This window comes from Impatiens glandulifera, chromosome 1 (assembly GCF_907164915.1).
Source record: "Impatiens glandulifera chromosome 1, dImpGla2.1, whole genome shotgun sequence".
NCBI classification, from domain to species: Eukaryota; Viridiplantae; Streptophyta; class Magnoliopsida; order Ericales; family Balsaminaceae; genus Impatiens; species Impatiens glandulifera.
The window spans coordinates 147,306,428-147,328,990 of record NC_061862.1 but is presented as its reverse complement, the minus strand read 5'-3'; the positions used below and the strand labels follow the sequence as shown (position 1 = coordinate 147,328,990).

The window sequence follows — 22,563 nt, the reverse complement described above, 5'->3', positions numbered from 1 at the left end:
GTGTACTCGCGCTTATATTGCACAGTCCATCGTAGGTAGGACATGCTCATATTGGTTGCCTATTTCTTACTACGTCCCTCTAAGGGGACGCTCCTGTCACTTCGCCTCGTTGGGGTCGTCCATCTTGTGGAAACCCACACTCAGAGCCTAGTCGGTCTCTTCCTGGTCAAGACCCTTCAGGGTCTCCAAGTGTTCTCTTCGGGACCGACTCACTATTCTCAGTGGGGGTCTCCCCTCGTGCTATTGTTTGAGTGATGGATAGGCAATATTCGCTCAACTCCTCACCCTATCTTTACCCTATATTCGCCTCATGCAGCGGACAAGACTTTCTAAGACCATGATGGTGACCAGTATCTCAAACGACCATCATATTCTTTTCATCATCTTGTAGTATCAATTCGATGTCGTGAGGTTCTAGATGGGTGGTCTCCCGTTTATCATGATTCTAGAGTTGGAAGTGATCAACATCTACGACATCGCCCGTTTATTTCGCCAATTCGGCATGGTCCACACATCTTTGTGAAGGTACGTCTCTCCCAACAATAAGAGTCCCTCCTCTTAGGAGCTCTACTTCGATTATCAGTACATGTGGGAGACCGCTACATCTGTCTTGATTCCCGCGGAACATGTTAATGCCATTGTTTATGCACTTTCGCTTCATCAGCTAATAGTAGAGGGGACCATTGACATCAATTCCGATAGTAAGAAGAATCATATTTCACAGGTGGACTTAGGGAGCTTTTCTGAGATCCCCATACATCCCTGCTAAGTCGGAAGCCGTCAAGGAGCGCTCCGAGGCCATGCTCAATGGAAGCCGACCCTGATGTATTGATCAATTCCGACTCAGACGATTTAAGTGACAATGAAGAGATGGCACCCACATCTAAACAAGTTTTTAGATCCACCATGGCACTTGTCCTCGACACTAGGAAAATAATAATTGAAGAGGTCATATCCGAGAAGTTCACCAAACAAGAGTTTTCTTCTGTTGCTTCCTCTTCTTCTTCATTCCTTTCCATCTTGTTAAAACTCTGGTTGATTCTCCCTCTCCTTTCATTCCCGAGTCGGATGTTGTTGTTGAGGATTCTAATGTCCATTTTAATGCAATGCATGATGCTACTTTGAATTCAAATGATACGTTTGCTGATAACGATTTTCCGTTTGAAATGAAACGATTTTTAGAAAATGAGAATCCAGTCTCTTCTGCGGAAGAAACAATTGAAATTAATTTGAATTCGGGAGAGGATCCACAAATTGTCTTGATAGGCCAAAGCTTAGATGAAAACGAGCGTCATCATCTAGTTGAGTTGTTGAAGCTTAACAAAGACATCTTTGCATGGTCCTATAAAGACATGCCGGGCATTGACCCCGAAATTGTCCAACATCGTATTCCGTTGTACCCGGATGCCAAGCCCGTCAAGCAGAAGCTCCGGCGTATGAAACCCGATATGGTCGACAAGATTAAGGAAGAGGTGCAGAAACAATTGGAAGCCGACTTTTTTAGATGTTGTCGAATATCCAGAATGGGTCGCCAATGTGGTCCCCGTGGCTAAGAAAGATGGAAAAGTCCGTGTGTGCGTGGACTACCGTGATCTCAACAAAGCTAGCCCCAAAGATAATTTCCCACTCCCACACATTGACGTGTTGGTTGACCACGCGGCTGGTCATGAGCTCCTATCATTCATGGATGGTTTCTCAGGCTATAATCAAGTTTTGATGGCGCCTGAGGACAAAGAAAAAACTACTTTTATCACTGAAGTTGGCACCTTCTGCTACCGCGTAATGCCTTTCGGGCTGAAGAACGCTGGAGCCACGTATCAGAGGGCGGCCACCACTATTCTCCACGACATGATCCACAAGGAAGTCGAAGTCTATGTCGATGATATGATTGTCAAATCTAGGAATCGAGCGGGACACATTGTAAACCTAGAGAAGTTCCTTCAAAGGATTCGGAAATACCAACTTCGTTTAAATCCAAAGAAATGCACATTCGGTGTTACTGCCGGTAAGATGCTGGGATTTCTAATTACTCAGAGGAATAGAAGTCGACCCTAGCAAAATTGCAGCCATCACGGCCATGCCAACACCCCGGAACGAGCGAGAGGTTCGAGGATTTCTCGGGAAAATCTAGTACATTAGTCGCTTCATCAGTAAACTCACTTCCACTTGCGATCCTCTCTTCAAGCTTCTGAAGAAGGATCAAAAATTCGTCTGGAGTGACGCTTGTCAACACGCCTTTGATAAGGTGAAAGCTTATTTGCAATCCCCTCCTATCCTCATGTCTCCGAGGCCAGGAGTTCCTTTGATTCTTTATCTCACCATCACCGAGTCATCCATGGGGAGCATGTTGGCCCAAGAGAACGAGAACAAAGAGGAAGTAGCTGTCTACTACCTCAGCAAAAGGATGACCGGTTACGAGTTGAACTATTCTTCTGTGGAAAAAGTCTGTTGGGCACTAGCCTGGGTAACAAAGAGGTTGCGCCACTACATGCAAGCCCACCCAATCAAGCTAGTGTCAAGACTCGATCCCATTCGTTTCTTGTTTCAAAGAGCTCTTCTTTCGCCGCGTCTTGCTAAATGGATGATGATGATTTCAGAATATGACATCACATATACCGTGCAAAAGTCAATCAAGGGGAGCATAGTGGCTGATTTCCTAGCTGATCAACCAATCACCGTTGGAGACGATGACGAAGAGATGGTCTTTCCAGATGATGAGATCATGGTTGTTCAATCCGAAACATGGAAGTTAATGTTCGATGGTGCGTCGGGCAGACAGGGTTACGGCATTGGTATCCTTTTGATCGATCCTGCTGGCACGTATAATCCTACTTCTGTTAAGTTGAGTTATAGTGTCACCAACAATGAGGCTGAGTACGAAGCATGCATTGCTAGGATCAAGTTAGCTAGCGAGAAGAGGATTAGCAGATTAGAGGTTATTGGAGACTCGAATCTTGTAATCTCACAAGCCAATGGGGATTGGCAGGTCAAAGGCGACAATCTTAAACCTTATCATTCTTTTCTCATGCGTTTAATCGCCAAATTCGAAAGTGTTGTTTTCATCCATGCTCTAAGGAGTCAGAACCGTTTCGCTGACGCCCTTGCAACTCTCGCGGCAATGACTCAGATCCCCGAAGGAATCAAGATCAAGCCACTCAAAATCCAAAAGAGGTGCAATCGCATCTATGAGAAACTAGTGGTGGCTAACGCTAGTATCTCAAGCAAACCTTGGTTCGAGCCCATTCAATCATATATCGAAAGGGGGAATACCCTGCCCACTTTCAGAAGAAAGAGCGTCGCGCTCTCCGTCAGTTTGCCACTAGCTATGTGGTTGTGGCGGGATGTCTCTATCGACGATCTTTTGATGGACAAAACATGCTTTGTGTAGATCAGGCGGAGTCTACTACCATCATGGAAGAAGTGCATGCTGGGAATTGCGGTTCCCACATGAATGGCATGGCTCTTGCTAAGAAAGTTCTTCGGCTAGGCTACTTTTGGCAGAACTTGGAACAGGATTGCATTGCGTTCGTCAAGAAGTGTCACCAGTGTCAAATTTATGCTAATCTAAAGCATACTCCAGCTTCTCTCCTCTATAACATGACTTCTCCATGGCCATTTTCTACATGGGGAATTGACATCATTGGGAAAATCCACCCTCACGCATCCAATGGCCATGAATTCATATTGGTCGCTATCGACTACTTTACCAAGTGGGTTGAGGCTTCTTCATTCAAAACCCTCAAATCCTCCCACGTGGCAAAGTTCATTCGCAATAATATCATTAGTCGATACGGGGTTCCCCATTCGATGATTTCCAATAATGGACGACACTTTCAAGGTAATGTGCTCGAACTTTTAAGAGAATTCAAAATCGAGCATCATAAGTCTTCACCATATCGACCGCAAACCAACGGGGCAGTCGAGGCTGCTAACAAGAATGTGATCTCAATCTTGAAGAAAGCCACACAAACATATAGGGATTGGCATGAGAAGCTACCTTATACTCTGTGGGGTTACCGAACCACCGCTCGGACCTCTACAGGCGAAACTCCTTATTCGTTGGTATATGGCATGGAGGCAGTTCAACCCATTGAGTTGGAATTGCCTACTCTCAGGGTTCTTTTGGAGAGCCACGTCATCGAGGAAGATTGGCTGAAGTCCAGATACGACCAACTATCACTCATGGAGGACCGGAGGCTAGATGCCCTATGCAAGACACAAGCTTATCAACAACGCATGGCAAGGGCGTTCAACAAGAAGGTTAAACCTAGGCATCTTGTTGTAGGGGACCTTGTTCTTAGAAAGACCCGAGAGCTACAAGACCCTAGAGGAAAATTTCAGCCGCCATGGGAGGGACCTTTCATAATCAAGCAGATTTTTTCAGGTGGAGCTGTTCGCCTCGCCACTCTCGATGGCGATGAGTGTTCATCACCCTTTAATCTTGACACGCTCAAGAAATACTACTCATGAGATAAAGAAATCAACGACATGGTTTTGATTTGTTTCAAAAAGAAAAAATCATGGGGGTTTTCTCATTTCACGTGTTCCGTGATTGTCAAAGATGTTCCAAATAAGGTGAACGCCTAAGCCCATTCGCTTTCTACAAAAGGCATTTCCGGAAAATGCATATCATGAATTCAACATCTTTTCTCTGCATTTGCATACAAGCATGCATTTCATGACATTGTCTTCGAACCCCTAGTTTCTATACTAGGGGCAATTTTGCAAATGCATTTAAAAAACAAAAACGAAAAAAAAACTTTCAACGTGATTGTTAAGGTCAAGTTTCTAAAAAAAAACATGTTGAGGACCTGTTAACAAGCACATTGGGAGAATTTCTTTCATTTTCCTTTCAATCCATTGCATTCAGAATTGAAGGAAGAACTATTGAACTACCTTTGGACCTGATTCCCCATCCTCAGGGGATAGGTAGGCAACCTATCAAATAGGTTCGGTCAAAATCTTTCAAAACATTTTTATCCTTAGTGTGAAGAAGACAGTGATCTCTATTGTCATGAACCAACAAGGACATTATGAAATGAGTAAGCGTTAAGACCAATTCTTAACCGAGGACTGTTTCCAAAAGCGATTTCGAAGTCTTTCTAAAAGACTCACGTAGGGAAGTCTGGTCTGTCAACTGCCTTCAAAAATACCTTGCGATTGCTGAAAAATCTTTGTTTTTAAACCCTTTGAGACACAGCAGAACCCGAACCTAACTTGAAAGTTGAGTGGATTAGGAGAATTGTCTGGCTTCGCAAAAAGAGACATGCTCAAAAGAAAGAAATCAAGGAACAAAGCATTCATCAAAATGTTGAGATCTTGAAATCAAAGCTGAGCGATCTTGCTAGGCGTATCGATTCGGTCAGATATACCGATGCTAAAAAAAAAATCAATGGGCAAAGTATTCATCAGAAGGTTGAGACTTTGAAATCACCGCTGGGCAACCTTGCTAGGCGTATCGATTCGGTCAGATATACCGATGATACTAAAAAAAAAAAGAAATCAACGAACAAAGTATTCATTAAAAGGTTGAGACTTTGAAATCACCGCTGAGCGATCTCGCTAAGCGTATCGATTCGGTCAGATATACCGATGATACTAAAAAAAATGTTGTGAGGGAAGCAGATGAAACTCTGAAACACTCGGCTCAAGGTGGTTCTAAAAAAATGAATACCAAAGCCCTACCCCGAGCCAGAAATTCGGTCACTTGATGACCATTTCACAACAAATCGTTTGTGCAAAATGCGAGGTTTTATCAGTCAGATCTTTCTGTGTAGAGAGGAAAAAAAGAAGTCGGATTTCGTCTTGGCTGAGACAGTCCAGAACCTTTAGCAAGTCTTATACGCTGAAAATGTTTCGGTCCAGAGCTAACCACGCGACATAGAGATCGAAGTCTTCTTTCACTGTTTGTGCATCATTTTAATAAAAGGCCCTAGTCTTCACTAGGGGCATTTTTTTTTTTTAAAAAAAAAAACATTCATTCACATTTTCAAAGCCTTGTGCAAGCTGCTTCATTGTATTTGCATCACAAAGGTAAAATGCCCTAGTCTTCACTAGGGGCATTTTTCAAAAAAAAAAAAAAAAAAAAACATTCATTCACATTTTCAAAGCCTTGTGCAGGCTGCTTCATTGTATTTGCATCACAGAGGTAAAATGCCCTCGTCTTCATTAGGGGCATTTTTCAAAAAAAAAAAACCAAGAACATGCATTCATATCTTCAAGCCACGTGCTGATTGTGTCTTTATCTTTCACTTCATGTGGTCCAAATACTCTAGTCTTTGCTGGAGCCATTTTCAAAGTTCCATGCTAATACTAGTCTTCCGTTTTATGTGTTTCTTTTGTAATCCTTGGTTTAGAACCTAGTCTCTGCAATTCGGATGTTCTAATTCCTTTACTCGAGAAACTCCCACTTCGATTGTTCTTATGGTCATGAGACGTTGCTCTCTTTACCCTTGTCCGTGAACTCCATCTTTTGGGGGTGTTTACGCATTGTTGTCCCTGAGACTCTATCATTAATTGGAGAAGACCCAAACTCCGATCTGCTCTTGCAGTCGGAGGGGCTATTGACTTCTTCATAGCCATTTATTGGAGAAAACCCCTGCTCTGATCTGCTCTCGCAGTTGGGGAGGCGATTGTTTTCTTCATTGCCGTTCAACGGAGAAAACCCACGCTCCGGTTTGCTCTCGCAGCCGGGGTGGCGATTGTTTTCTTCGCTTCCATTAATTGGAGAAGACCCAAACTCCGATCTGCTCTTGCAGTCGGAGGGCGATTGACTTCTTCATAGCCATTCATTGGAGAAAACTCCTGCTCTGATCTGCTCTCGCAGTTGGGGAGGCGATTGTTTTCTTCATTGCCGTTCAACGGAGAAAACCCACGCTCCGGTTTGCTCTCGCAGCCGGGGTGACGATTGTTTTCTTCGCTTCCATTAATTGGAGAAGACCCAAACTCCGATCTACTCTTGCAGTCGGAGGGGCGATTGACTTCTTCATAGCCATTCATTGGAGAAAACCCCTGCTCCGATCTGCTCTCGCAGTTGGGGAGGCGATTGTTTTCTCCATTGCCGTTCAACGGAGAAAACCCATGCTCCGGTTTGCTCTCGCAGCCGGGGTGGCGACTGTTTTCTTCGCTACCATTAATTGGAGAAGACCCAAACTCCGATCTGCTCTTGCAGTCGGAGGGGCGATTGACTTCTTCATAGCCGTTCATTGGAGAAAACCCCTGCTCCGATCTGCTCTCGCAGTTGGGGAGGCGATTGTTTTCTCCATTGCCGTTCAACGGAGAAAACCCATGCTCTGGTTTGCTCTCGCAGCCGGGGTGGCGACCGTTTTCTTCGCTTCCATTAATTGGAGAAGACCCGAACTCCGATCTGCTCTTGCAGTCGGAGGGGCGATTGACTTCTTCATAGCCATTCATTGGAGAAAGCCCCTGCTCTGATCTGCTCTCGCAGTTGGGGAGGCGATTGTTTTCTTCATTGCCGTTCTACGGAGAAAATCCATGCTCCGGTTTGCTCTCGCGGCCGGGGTGGCGATTGTTTTCTTCGCTTCTATTAATTGGAGAAGACCCAAACTCCGATCTGCTCTTGCAGTCGGAGGGGCGATTGACTTCTTCATAGCCGTTCATTGGAGAAAACCCTGCTCCGATCTGCTCTCGCAGTTGGGGAGGCGATTGTTTTCTTCATTGCCGTTCAACGAAGAAAACCCATGCTCTGGTTTGCTCTTGCAGCCGGGGTGGCGATCGTTTTCTTCGCTTTCATTAATTGGAGAAGACCCAAACTCCGATCTGCTCTTGCAGTCGGAGGGGCGATTGACTTCTTCATAGCCGTTCATTGGAGAAAACCCCTGCTCCGATTTGCTCTCGCAGTTGGGGAGGCGTTTTCTTCATTGCCGTTCAACGGAGAAAACCCATGCTCCGGTTTGCTCTTGCGGCCGGGGTGGCGATTGTTTTCTTCGCTACCATTAATTGGAGAAGACCCAAACTCCGACCTGCTCTTGCAGTCGGAGGGGCGATTGACTTCTTCATAGTCGTTCATTGGAGAAAACCCCTGCTCCGATCTGCTCTCGCAGTTGGGGAGGCGATTGTTTTCTCCATTGCCGTTCAACGGAGAAAACCCATGCTCCGGTTTGCTCTCGCAGCTGGGGTGGCGACTGTTTTCTTCGCTACCATTAATTGGAGAAGACCCAAACTCCGATCTGCTCTTGCAGTCGGAGGGGCGATTGACTTCTTCATAGCCGTTCATTGGAGAAAACCCCTGCTCCGATCTGCTCTCGCAGTTGGGGAGGCGATTGTTTTCTCCATTGCCGTTCAACGGAGAAAACCCATGCTCTGGTTTGCTCTCGCAGCCGGGGTGGCGACTGTTTTCTTCGCTACCATTAATTGGAAGAAGACCCAAACTCCGATCTGCTTTTACAGTCGGAGGGGCGATTGACTTCTTCATAGCCATTCATTGGAGAAAACCCCTGCTCCGATCTGCTCTCGCAGTTGGGGAGGCGATTGTTTTCTTCATTGCCGTTCAACGAAGAAAACCCAAGCTCTGGTTTGCTCTTGCAGCTGGGGTGGCGATTGTTTTCTTCGCTTCCATTAATTGGAGAAGACCCAAACTCCGATCTGCTCTTGCAGTCGGAGGGGCGATTGACTTCTTCATAGCCGTTCATTGGAGAAAACCTCTGCTCCGATCTGCTCTCGCAGTTGGGGAGGCGATTGTTTTCTTCATTGCCGTTCAACGGAGAAAACCCATGCTCCGGTTTGCTCTCGCAGCCGGGGTGGCGATTGTTTTCTTCGCTTCCATTAATTGGAGAAGACCCAAACTCTGATCTGCTCTTGCAGTCGGAGGGGCGATTGACTTCTTCATAGCCGTTCATTGGAGAAAACCCCTGCTCCGATCTTCTCTTGCAGTTGGGGAGTCGATTGTTTTCTCTATCCCTAATCGTCGCGAGTGTCATCGTTTCGGTGTTCACAAAAATATAAATAAAAAAAACAAAAAAAAAATCTTATGAATGTTTGAAGCCACAAGGATCCTCCACGGATTTTGGCATGTTGCCTTCTTCATCGAGACCATCTAAGACTCGATGATTTCAATCCTTTGAAGACAAAGGGTTGTGTTGTTTTGTTGAAGAGTACCCTCGGAGGGGTACATGGTTCTAGAAGGTCTCAACGAACGACTATTTTGTCAATTGGTGAACCTAGGAGATTACGTTTTGAGTTGTAGGGTTCCTTGATGAGGATATACCACAGAGGCTTGTTAACTGATTCTTAAACTGACAGCCTATTGGCTTTATCATTGTGTTTCTCTTGTTTTGCAGGTTTTTACTTGTGAACTTTCACTTGACAAGAATTCACACGAGATCGGCTGTGAAAAGATGACTCATGACGGTCTATTATTGAATCTGATCGTGACAAGATGCTGCTTCCCAAAATTCCTATGTAAGCTTTGATACGAAACTTGTTCTGATGTCTCATTCTCTCTTACAGGTACGCCACGAGGATCGTTTCATGGCTCATACTTCTGGTTTCTTCACATGTGAAAAGGGCTAAAAGAGAAGAACCAATGAAGAACACTGTCAGGTTGTATCTTTCTTTTCCCTTTCATTCAATCAACTCGAGGTAAAAATGAGAAAATAAAAATGCGGCGCCTATTTGTTCAGGCTTGGACACACGTTTTATGAAAACAAGATTTTTTTTCTCCAAACTCTGTCCAAGAGGGGCATTCTGTAGACACCCCATTTTTACACCCTAGATACCTAATAGAAAAACCCGGCCCAAAATAATACTCATGTTTGTTTATTGAACCGGGAAAACAAAAATAGAATCACCTCGTGGAAAACTGACCCGGTAAAGCTTAAAAGATAACGATCCAAATGTCGAGTTTCATAACGACTCTGTTTTCCCAACCCGTGACACGTTCATGTTGTACGTTTTGAAAAATCTTGAATTTTGAGTATAATGTTATTGTTTGCAAATTTGTGCAGAAAATGCTCAAAAAGAAGGAAAAAACTACCGATTCAAGTCCTGGGAGCTAGCTGAAGCTATGTTGCACTTCTAAAAATCATATCTTTTGCACCATTGATCCATCTTCAGTGTATGAGCTACCGTTGGAAAGCCCTTTGAATTACCTTTCCAACGACACCAAATACTTCTCCCAGTTCTCCCTGAAGCTCAGTCCAAGTCGCCCGCAGCGAAGGTGATGCGTGAACTGATACGTTTTTGTGAGGCTAGTCTCCTGACCAACACAGACCATTTCGTAAGCAAAGGAGAACATGGGGATGTAGGCAAGAGTCTTGCCTGTCCAATGGTACCAACCTCATTGTGAGGAAAGCTCTGTGCACAAAGTTATGGGCTATTAAAGTTATGAAAGTGAAAACCGCGGGATTGAAAAGATTGAAATGGAGGGGTGGCTTTAAAATACCATAACTTTGGATAGGAAAGTCCGTTTGGGTTCATTCAAAAAGGAGATTCATGTTCGTGGTGTTAAGAACTGACCATAAAATTTTCACAATTTTCTGAGCAAAAACGCGACCGGGGTGATTCGTTTAGTGTGAAGGTGCAAAGAAAGAAAAATGGAAAAGGAGTAAAACGAAAAGAAAAAAAAAAGGGAAAATATATATTTTTTCTTTTCTTCCAAGCGTGCCCTTCAATTTTTGGGCTAATTACAAATGAACCCCTGTAATAAAATTAAAAAAGGAGGGGGAAGATGAGTGGGGAAGTGAGTTTTGGAGTGGAGGAGTTTTAGAGAAAGAGAGCAGTTTTTCAGTTCTGGGAGGAGAGAGACGAGCGGTTACAAAATGTGAGAGAGTTTTGATATTGCTTCCATTGTTGAAGAAGGAGAAGGAGTAATCCGAGCTCATTTCCTTGGATGATTGGATCGACGAACGCGAAGAACGGCAGAAACTTTGGCTGAAGCTTCTTCGAATCCGGCTGATTCATTTTGTTTTCATCTCCCTTTGCTAATCAGGTAAACATTTAAACTGAATGATGTTCTTGAAATGTTGATTGGAGGCATCGGTTATGAACACCGATGCCGCTTGATGATTAGAAGTGTGATTACAGTTTGTTTCATTCAAATTTCAAGTATGTTTCCTTTGCTGCTGTAGTTATTTCCAATTGATTGAATGCTTGGCTGATATTTGTTAGATTGAGGCTGATAGATCTTTGATTAGGAGTAGTTAGAATTGAAGATAGGATTAGAAACCAGTCCCTTCTCTCTCTCTTTCTCTCGTCGTCAAGACAGACAATGGATGATCTACCATTGAACAAGATACAGATCTCATATCCAACGTCAGGCGCTTGAACCCTTCTTCTCTGATGGAGCTAGAGAGAGAGAGAAGGATCAACTGAGAAACCTAAAATCTATTTTCTAAATCCTTTGTGACGTTTATTGCCATTTTCTCTGTGTTCGTTGTGAAGAAGAGTTCTTCATATCTCTAGCTGGACTCTGTTGAATATGGCTGGACTTCGATTGCAACAACCTGAAGAACCAGAGCTATCACAGGCGCGAGTAACCGCCGCCGTCGCGTATGCTTCCAATGATCTGATCTCTGACGACGACCGATCTATCGCAGCCGACTCATGGTCTATTAAGAGCGAGTACGGTAGTACTCTCGACGACGATCAACGTCATGCTGATGCCTCCGAGGCGCTTTCTGTTTCTGCTTTCCCTGCCACCTCCGATTACAACTCGGATAAGGAGGAACCAGATGCTGAAACTATTACATCGATGTTGGGCTTCCAGAGTTATTTGGATGCTGCGTATGCAGATGAACTGGTTGATTTCCGTGAACATGGACATTCTGGTGAAGTGTGGTTTGGGGCTAATGTCATGGAAACTGTTGCTTCTTGGACAAAAACTTTATGCTCAGACATATCTGAAAGGCATTTTCAAAATCACATCGATGGTAAATCTGGTCCTGTTGAACAGATTAATAAAGATGTTACTGGTTGGAATGTTCTTGATGACAGCACAGGCAACGGGTTGCTTCTCCAAGAACTCTCTAAGCTGGAGTTTTCCAGTCTTACAGGTACTGATTACAGTGAAGCTGCAGTAGACCTTGCTCAAAAACTTTCTGAGCGTGATGGATACACAAACGTTAAGTTCTTGGTTGTCGATGTACTTGAGACAAAGCTGGAATCAAAATTTCAACTTGTGATGGATAAAGGAACTCTTGATGCTATTGGATTACATCCAGATGGCTCCATAAAGAGGGTCTTGTATTGGGATTCAGTATCGAAACTGGTAGCACCAAATGGAATATTGGTGATAACATCATGTAATAGCACGAAGGATGAGTTCGACAGTGTGTTGAAGTGTGTGAGGGTATTGAGAGATGATGGTGGTGATGATCATCCAAGTTTGAGTGTGTTGACAATGAAGGCATGGTTGGGGTTAGGACGGCATGGCGAGGCAGAGAAGGAGCTGAGAGGAATGGCAGCAATGAAGGAGATTCCTGAGGTGATCTGGGTGTCAGTGGTGGAGGCTTACTTCCAGGCATCTGGGGCAGTAGGAGCTGAGACTGTAAAGGAGATATTTTTGGTGCTTCTGGGAAAGTTCCATGTTACTGCTAGTTCTGCAATTAGGATTGTTCGCAGGTTAGCTGGAAAGGAGAAAAACTTTGAAGTGTGTGCTCAATTCTTCAGATTCGCATCAGAATTTTATGGGGTGGTGGTTATTGACAAAGCCCAAGAATATGACATAATGGTCTGTAAATCGTTGATATTGAGCGTTACTGCTGTAGTAGCTGATGCAATGCAAAAACAAGCTAATTTGCTGGAGTTCTGTTTTTGTTTTGTTATATTGCGTTTCCCTCAACTTCTGTTGAAGTTTCAAAGAGACCCTTGGGTCTCTTTTATTTCTAAATAAGCCTGATAACTTTAATTTCGAATTAATTTATTAATTCGAAATTAAAGTAGTCTCTGATCTTTTCCTGATATTCTAATTGGACCCCTAAACTTTCTTTTCCTTTTATTTTAATTTAAAACTTTCAAAAAAAAAAATGAAAATAAACTTAAGGCCCTGTTTGTTTCTCAAGTTTTACAAACGACTTTAAAATGAGGATTCTAACATTCAAACCACTTTAAAAAAATTCTCAAATTTTCCCAAAAACTCCAAAATATTATTTTTTTTCGAAAATAATTTTTCCCGGAATTTTTAGGGCCCGTTTGGAAAAATGTCTATCTTTGTAGTGTCATATCGGGGGGTTCTATAACTCCGAAAATTCCAAACACGATTCTTATGAGCTCCTAATAATATTTTCGACTATCATATGAAAGTTTTGGGAATTTTGGGAATTATTTTTTAAAATGGCTCATTTTAACGAGTTGTACTCAGAGTTTCCCTTAACTCTGAAAATTCTAAGAAAAAAATGGGGAACACTTGGGACCTTGAGTTATTTTATCATCTTCTCTCCTTTGTCCAAAGAGCATAATATTTCCAATCTTCAACCCGATACTTTGTCCTTGTCGTTCATACTTGTACGTCCTTCCTCTGGAATCGTGACTCTTGTTTTTCCTGAGAACTTTGCTATATGCTCTTCGATGCTTTTCAATGCTTCAATGTTTTCAATGCTTCAATGCTTTTCAATACTTTGTCCTCTTCAAACACCCTATGAATAGGACTAGTCCCTTGCAAATGATTAAGATTTTCTCACACAAGCAAAAGAGTTCTGAACTCAGAATGAAAACATAATAATCTTTCAAACATCATATGGCCAATTACATAGGAGTAGAGACTGTCTGTAAAGACAGGCGTATAGGACATAGCGCCGTAGGCCCTTTCCTAATACGTAACCAAACACCGGACTCTTAAAATGAATCTCTGATTTTTCTTTTCTTTAGTTTCTTTGGGAAGTAAACTAAAGTGGCGACTCTCAAGTCAATTAGATCGACACATTTGCGAGTGTGTCGATTTAAAACCTGTACGGGCCAATTCAATTCGGAAAAAAAGGGAGTGTATGCCAATCAATTAAATAAAAAATGGGCACGCGCGCCAGAGAAAATCGGAAGGGAACGGAAATGAACGCGTACAGTTGTGTAAGGCAGAATTCGTAAGGCAGATTGTCCATTGTCCTTTAGATTTGTTAAATAATGAGTAGGAGTTAACGGTCGAATCTTTTAGAATGATACGTGGTACTCTTCCATTAGAAAGCCTCCATTGTACACAACAGGTTCTAAGCACAAGGATCGTGGCCGTACATCACTGGTAGTGCGGCGAATATTCCATCAGGGATGTACCTGCAAAACAAATAATATGAGGAAAATTCTCTTACGTGGACTTCCTTGGTTGGTTGCATATAGCTGTTGTACTAATCTTCAATAGAAACTAGAGCAAGAGTAGGGTACAGCTATAGCACGTGGGTAGGTGAAATGCTAGCTTCAAGCATACTGCTTAAGCTGAGCATTAGACGTATTTCAGTTAGACGGATTGTAAAATCAATCTAATGAAATAAAACATCACCTTCTAATAGTAACATCTATTAGACTGTCTGGTCTAAATGAATTAGACTCACGTCTAATTATCCAATAACCATTAAACTGCACGTCTAACTCCACTGAGTTAGACTGCACGTCTAATTTCGGTTCTATCTCAGACTTGTCTGAAAGAGTTAGACTCACGTCTAACTTTCACTAATTAGACTGCCCGTCTAATTATCCCATAACCATTAGACTGCACGTCTAACTCTACTGAGTTAGACTGCACGTCTAACTCTACTGAGTTAGACTGCACGTCTAATTCCGGTTCTACCTCAGACTTGTCTGAAGTAGTTAGACTCACGTCTAACTTTCACTAATTAGATTGCCCGTCTAATTATCCAATAACCATTAGACTGCACGTCTAACTCCACTAAGTTAGACTGCACGTCTAATTCTGGTTCTACCTCAGACTTGTCTGAAGGAGTTAGATTCACGTCTAACTTTCACAGTCTATTAGACTAGACGTCTAACTCCGATGAGTTAGACTGTACGTCTAATTCCGCATAAATTAGACTATCCGTATAATTGCAAATATATTAGACTAGACGTCTAACTCCGATGAGTTAGACTATACGTCTAATTCCGTTTATTCATTAGACTACACGTATAATTCTGAATATCTATTAGACTATCCGTCTAATTACAAGTCTATTAGACTACACGTCTAACTCCGATGAGTTAGACTGTACGTCTAATTTCGAACACATTAGACTTACGTCTAATTCCGTATATATTAGACTTACATCTAATTCTATATATTCATTAGACTACACGTCTAACTCCGATCAGTTTGACTGTACGCCTAATTCTATATATTCATTAGACTACACGTCTAACTCCGATGAGTTAGACTGTACGTCTAATTCTATGCATTCATTAGACTACACGTCTAACTTCGATAAGTTAGACTGTACGTCTAATTCTATGCATTCATTAGACTACACGTCTAACTCCGATGAGTTAGACTGTACGTCTAATTCTATGCATTAATTAGACTACACATCTAACTCCGATGAGTTAGACTGTACGTCTAATTTTATGCATTCAATAGACCACACGTCTAACTTCGATGAGTTAGACTGTACGCTAATTCTATGCATTCATTAGACTACACGTCTAACTCTGATGAGTTAGACTGTACGTCTAATTCTATGCATTCATTAGACTACACGTCTAACTCCGATGAGTTAGATTGTACGTCTAATTCTATGCATTCATTAGACTACACGTCTAACTCCGATGAGTTAGACTGTACGTCTAATTCTATGCATTTAATGTTAAAATCGGTCTAATGACTCTCATTAGAGCCATGTCTTATTAAATATTGTTTCAATACACCTGCATCAAAACTTATAAGTTATTTCATCATCAAAATCTCAATGGATAAATTATTTCAACACTTAGTCAAAATAATTTGACCCAACATAGGTATATTCAGATACTCCTGTAGATTTTGATTACAAACTTGAAAGGTGAACTTTTAGCCGTAACACATAGTATTAATGATCTGAAGGCAGTTAATTTTAACTTTTTACAGCCTTGTCTAAGATTTCTCATCCTTATCCGACTTTACAGAACGCCTTGTTCCCTGAGTGGATATAGTTTTCCCAGTTATCCAGCCGATTTGGTGAAGATGGTGGCATTCAGGTATTGTTCATTCACCAAACAGTAATGATCATTTGCTATCAAGAGAGATGTTGTGTGTCAAGTTTAACATTAAAAGTGATCCATTATGTTTTCCTTATCCCAGCAAAAATAATACAGATTGCTGCATGCTTAAGTTCAAGAAATATAATATGCGTATTGTTGTTTAAGAGAAATAATCATATGCACATTGGTAACTGGTTAGCATAGATATGTTAGAAATTTTAATTTAGATCTTTAATCCTTAAGTCTATAATTTTTAATACTCTATGTTGATAAATTGAGATAAACTGTAATTGCGGAAACATACCTGAATCTGGAAAGAACAACGGTTCATTAAGCCATTCTTCGTTATTCTCTTCTTCTTGATCTTCTATTGATCTTGAATCTTCTCTTAATTTTGGATCTTCTTGTTCTGGATTTGGATCGGAATGTGGATCTGGATCGGAATGTGGATCTTCTTGTTTTGGATCTGGACATGGATCAGAATATCTGATGTGGGTGGGGTTTCAGTCTTCCAACCCTTTATCGATAGTCTTATTGAGTGATTTTTGAGAGATGAACATAATAAACCTTATTGTTCGATGAGAGAAACAAATTAGATAGGCTATCTTTATGGGTTGGGGACCTAGCCCTAATATACCCATTTATTATTCGGCCCATCAACGAAATAATAAATGATATTTGTGCTTCTACACAAATAATCCCCATATTTATTATAGATGTCTAAATAAGCCCCGTAATCTTTATAATTTAATAAATCACTTTCATTGGGCTTTAATCTTTATTATGATAACAATTAATATACGATTATTAAATAATATATGTACCTAAATATTGTAAATAATTCCAACAAGATAATGATACCTGGTTGACCCAATACTGGATAAGTTGCTGCATCAGAAGATCTACAAAATAGAGCAATGTAGTGATGAAGGTTTAGATATAGGACTCCAGATACAGAAAGAAGGCAGGTAGGTGGGTAGGTAGCAGCTGAGCAGGAGAAGTAGTAATGATATAAATGTCATACACTATACGCGCATATAAGAGAATATGCATAGACGACAATAGCAAGACAGCCAACGAGTTTTCAGTAAGGAAAGTAGGTATCGATTTTCAAGCTACAATAGCAGCAACAACAGCAACACATCCAACGATCAACAAAGAGTGAGACAGAATTGAGAAACTCAAAAACGTACCGTGAGAAAGGCTTTTAACCCAAGAGTGTCATGAGCATATTGTCACGGGCAGAAACTCGGTCACCGAATATTCTCTCATCCCGCGCAGCACTAGGCTAGATTGCCTCAATCCTAGCTAGTCAGCCTCTTAAAGATGCAAGAAGGTGGAACAATTTGAGAGAGAAAGAGCTTGGAGAATATCTTGTTTATTGCTTACAAGAGAGAGGTATTACAAGTGTTGAGTGTTTTGAACATTGGTTGTTGAGTGTCTTGGTTTTTGTCCAAGACTTGTTTATATACAAGTGTATGGATTATTCTAGATCCTCCTAGACCTAGTGTTTTCTAGACTTCTATTACCTAACCTAGACCCAAGAATTCCTAGATATTTCTAGAGAATTCTACTAGCACCTATACATGAGAACTCCTAGAGAATTCTAGAGAGTTCTCCCACCTTACATACAAAATGAACTTCCTAGAGAATTTTAGAAAGTTCCATGACCATACTTACAAAAAGAGGAACTCCTAGAGAATTCTATAGAGTTTCATGACCTCATTCACAAAAAGGGAACTCCTATAGAAATCTAGAGAGTTCCATGACCGACCAAGACCTAGGAACTCCTAGAGGATTCTAGAGAGTTCCAGAAATGACCACGAAACCTGATGTTAGGTAATAGAGGACTTCATATTTTAGAATTAAATCAAACATTCTCTTTAATCTAATACAATCAAGACTGATGTTAAAAAGTTATCAGAGATCATATTAGTACTACATCTAGGTAAGCTATATTAGTACTATAGTTTTCAGTAGAGAAGGCTAAGCTAAGAACGGTGAAGCGATTCTTCAAATATTATCTTAAATATACCTACCTCCAAACAGAATAAACTCTAAGAAGAAGAAGATTACCGACATCTGAATCACATAATAATATAAAAAAAACTCCGCTCAACAGACATAAATCCTAACACTTAAACAATAGAGAACATACCTCAAGATTGAAGGAATTAGTAGATAGACTAAATAAAGAACAGTGATCTACAAAAGATAAACAAAACAAGGACAATGGAACTATAATAACTTAAGTTAAGAGCTAAGAAAAAACATTATAACTCATCTTCATCCATTCAAATTTAACCTTACCTTGTTACATCAATATTAAAATAAGGCATCTGACTGCATGTAAATCAATCAATAGAACTAAAGTATCATCCACACTTATAGATTGAAGATTGCATGTTCTATAATATATAGATAGATTCGAATTGCAACAAGCTATAAACAACCGTCTCAAGAAATCATTAATAATAAAACTTAATAATTATGTTATAAAAATTTAATAATTAAATTTTAATGTTAATAAAATTATAAGTCTAATTTAATTTAAAAAAAATTAAGATAGTGAAATAAAATATTTATATAGTAAAAAATAAAACATAAAAATATTAAAATTTAGAATAGTTAAATTTAAATAATAATTAATTAAAAATCAGATGTATATAAAAAATTAAAAAAAATTGTTGTGTGTATAAAGGTTGAGATTTTTTTTGTTTCTTTTGAGTTTTAGCACGCTTAATATGAATTGTGATATAAGGGTCGTCGAAAATATGTTTTATTGTAGTGTGATTACAAATAGTATTTAAATGCTATTAGATTACCGTTCATACATTACATTATATTTTAGTTGAGTTTTATAAAACGTTAATGTTTAGTGTAAAATAAATTACAGTTGAGCATATACGACGTTACATTTCAGTTCATCAGAAAGTACACTTAGGTTTATCAATCAATTATACTTCAGTTTTTCAGAATTTATATTTCAGTTTAAAAACTCATTATAAATGAGTATTTTTACAGTTCATTATCATCACTTTAAAAAGAATATTACAGTTCATACTATGAAAAATCATTTGGTTTATAGTCTTTCAATAGTTTTTTTAATAGCGAAGGGTGTCTCGTTTCTCTTCCACTACTCAAAATTCAACTGTATTTTTTATTTTATTTTGTGCAACATTCTATTTAATTGAATTGGATTTCTCGTTAATACTCTCATTTTTTTTATAGACACTCTAATTATAATAATTACAATATTGCATCTATTTTACGGCTCTCTACCAGATCAAAGAGTTGCATGATGATATATTTTGCTCTTATTTTCTTTTAAGTAGACAAAAATAATTTCCACTTAAGAGTTCATCAATAATGTAATTTATTATTTGCTTAACGAGGGTACAATTACAAAAACAAAATTAAAGTTGAAAGTAAAACTTTTTATGTTCACTTGAACATGGCCTTCTTAATATGTTGCAACTCCCTAACAACATCGGTCATGTTCATCCTATTTTGGGGTAGTTCTTCCGAGCAAGCCAAACCAATCTTCATAATTGCGATCAGACAATTGTCCCTCTGACCATTAACAATGTCACATTTTAAAATTATTGGATCCATTACAATCTCAATTTCTTTTCCTGTTAAGACTTGACTAGTAAAGTTACGAATGTTAAGACCATCTACAAACATCAAATCGGTAGGTCTCTTTCCCGTTAACATCTCTAGCAACAAAACCCCGTAACTGTAAACATCTCCTTTCATTGACATTTGACTTCCAATACCGTACTCTGATTAAGATTATGAAATAAATTAGGCCAACAAAAATTAAAGACAAAATTTGTTCTACTATCAGTTAACATACCTAGTGCTGCATATCCAACTGTGCCCATCACTCCCATCGAACTACTGTGATGGGAAATACCCATTTCTGGATGATAAAGTCTGGCCAGTCCGAAATCTCCAACATGTGCAACCATTTGTTGGTCAAGAAGGATGTTACTTGGCTTCAGATCACAATGAATAACTGTGTGTTCGCACTGATAATGAAGGTAATAACTGTGTGTTCGCACTGATAATGAAGGTAATTGAGTGCAGAAGCCACATCAATCGCAACTCTTAAACGCTGGAGTAGATTACTGTTGAAGAATATTGTAAGTTGAACAGAGGATGTTCTGTTCAACAGAGAGATAGTTAACTCAGTAATCTGTATTTGATTCAAAGAAGTTAGTGAAATCCTTCCGGTTGTTGAAAGAAGGGGTAATATAAGTGAGTTTGCTCCGAACATCCATAAACAACTCCCGTGTTCTTTATTTTCTGTTATTCATCTTTCATTGGTTCAAAGCTTCAAATCCGACGAACACTTCCGCACTTAAAACCGTTTTTCAAGAGTTCGAAGGATTTGCGAAGAATAGAAATATATTTTAACTTCTAACAGAGTTAAAGTCGAACTGAAGTGTATAAATTATTATCAATAGTCAGACCTTAGTCTTTATTAATTACACCGATCCTAACATGTTAATACTTTAACTGCTAGACCCCGCTAGACCACTTATGATTGTTAAAATAATTTTATGTATGTATATATAATTTGTAAATTACATTTTGAATGACTATATATATTATATAAAATTTTCATACTCGTATAAAAATAAATATAATAAAAATAAGAGTAATGATAGGGGAGAGAAATATGGTAGCGAATGAGATAGCACGTAGAACCTTGATTAGACTTGCTGATAAAACATAAAATTAAGATCTGAATACTTAATACTACTTATGAATACTTAATGATTAAAATATCAAGAGATAAAAAATTAAATTAACAAACAGAAACATATGAAATTTGTATTCAATATTTTAGTTAGTTAGATAATATCTAAACAAATACCTCTAGACTACTTATATTAATGATATTAATTAATAAACTTAATATAATATATTAATATAATATATTGAAGTATATAATTTAATATATTAAATAATAAAAAATTAAAATAAATATTATATTTTTTTTTAACTAGTATATATTAAATTATAATTTGTTAACGTAATATATATATATATATATAAGAGATAATAAAATATATATATTTATCCCAAGAGAAAAAGGAAGTTTATTTACTTATAATGTGAAAAAATTGAAAAATTAATACGATTTTATATTTATATATATAAATAAATATGAGAGATAATATATATATATATATATATATATATATATATATTTCTCTTATTTTTTATTTATTTTATAATTAGTTTAGATATAATCCTATTTTTATTTAATAATGTTCGAAAATAATCTCGTAAAAAATAATTAAATGAATTATGATAAAGAAAATAAAAAGAGAAAAAAATGGAAAAGTTATACGAATTTATAATATATAACAGTAATTTTATTAAATTTAAAAGGATATATTTGTATTTTGATGATTTATTTTTTAGAGTAGCGCATTAAGTTTTTTTCCTCTTTTAAAATAAGCTTCATATTTGAGCTTATTATTTTTAACGTGTTTTCACTTAAGTCTATAGTAATAAGTTATTATAAATATGTGTTATAAATATACTTATTTTAAATAAGTCCTTAATATATTCAAATTAAGTGATAAATTAAGTTATCAAAGCCTAAGTATATATATTTAATTTTCTCTTTTATCTCAATTAATAATTTTCTCTATCTTCTCGTTACTTAATTTAGCTAACTTATTTACAGGAATTGTGTAGAAGAACTGTCAAACTAAAGATGCTTGCTCTTTAAAGGGGAATTTCTCAATAAGTAGGGGAAAACATGTATAACAAAAGTAGCCTAAGGCAAAAATAGTAACATTCTCATTAAAGATTATAGAGAATAAAACAACCAACAACATTAAACATACATCTGAGAATTCAAAACACAATAGAATTGTGAATCATCATTCTTTACAAGGCATATCGTATTAAAATGATAAAAACACCACATATTAGAAGAATCCATAAAGAAAACACACCAGTCATGCTTTGTAATTGTAAAATAAAATCATATATCTGAAACAGCGAAGAACTTATGTGCGACTTTCTTGGATTGGTTGTCAAATTAGAACTATATAGACGCATTAAGATCAAAAATATAAAACTCGTAACGGAAAATTGAAGGAATATGAAAATATTGAAGGAGTAACCGAGTACCTTTGTTAGTCCAAGGTTGATCACTAGGTTTCGAGATGAGATCGTCGGGAATTTCAAGCTTATCCTCAGCCATCGATCTGAGATGAGTGATACAAGATCCAAAAGGAAGGAAAGAAGATCAGGATTCAAGCATGGAAGCACAAGAGTACGGAGATTTAAGACCGGAAGTAAAGAGAAATGGCACGTAGAGACTAAGAAACTGGAGTGAAGATGCAGGAGGAGGCTCGCAAAGCACAAGGTGGTGAGGAGAAAGAGGGAGAATGCAGCAGATTAATGTAAGGGACAGTTCCTGAG

The 22,563-nt window shown here is 38.8% G+C and overlaps 2 protein-coding genes across 2 annotated transcripts; one reads left to right on the top strand and one right to left on the bottom strand.

Annotated features, from left to right (window-relative positions):
* Window positions 1-11,365: 11,365 nt before the first annotated feature.
* Window positions 11,366-12,850, top strand: LOC124909906. Its single transcript, XM_047450538.1, has one exon. The coding sequence runs from the start codon at window positions 11,438-11,440 to the stop codon at window positions 12,848-12,850; it is 1,413 nt and encodes a 470-aa protein (XP_047306494.1). The 5' UTR covers window positions 11,366-11,437.
* A 3,221-nt stretch (window positions 12,851-16,071) lies between these two features.
* Window positions 16,072-22,342, bottom strand: LOC124909896 (probable LRR receptor-like serine/threonine-protein kinase At3g47570). The gene is made up of 6 exons (XM_047450527.1): window positions 22,270-22,342; window positions 19,970-20,176; window positions 19,559-19,895; window positions 16,972-17,012; window positions 16,415-16,576; window positions 16,072-16,142 (listed from the first exon to the last, which is right to left on the bottom strand). The coding sequence occupies exons 1-6, from the start codon at window positions 22,340-22,342 to the stop codon at window positions 16,072-16,074; spliced, it is 891 nt and encodes a 296-aa protein (XP_047306483.1).
* Between the last annotated feature and the right edge of the window lie 221 nt (window positions 22,343-22,563).

Excerpts from the sequence above, each read along its gene's own strand:
- LOC124909906 (XM_047450538.1), top strand. The coding sequence starts at position 11,438 with ATGGCTGGACTTCGATTGCAACAACCTGAAGAACCAGAGCTATCACAG.
- LOC124909896 (XM_047450527.1), bottom strand. The coding sequence starts at position 22,342 with ATGGCTGAGGATAAGCTTGAAATTCCCGACGATCTCATCTCGAAACCT. Across the intron at positions 17,013-19,558 it reads ATTAAGAAGGCCATGTTCAA|ATCTTCTGATGCAGCAACTT; the intron begins GTGAACATAAAA and ends TCTATTTTGTAG. Across the intron at positions 16,577-16,971 it reads TCCAGTATTGGGTCAACCAG|ATCCAAAACAAGAAGATCCA; the intron begins GTATCATTATCT and ends ATCCATGTCCAG.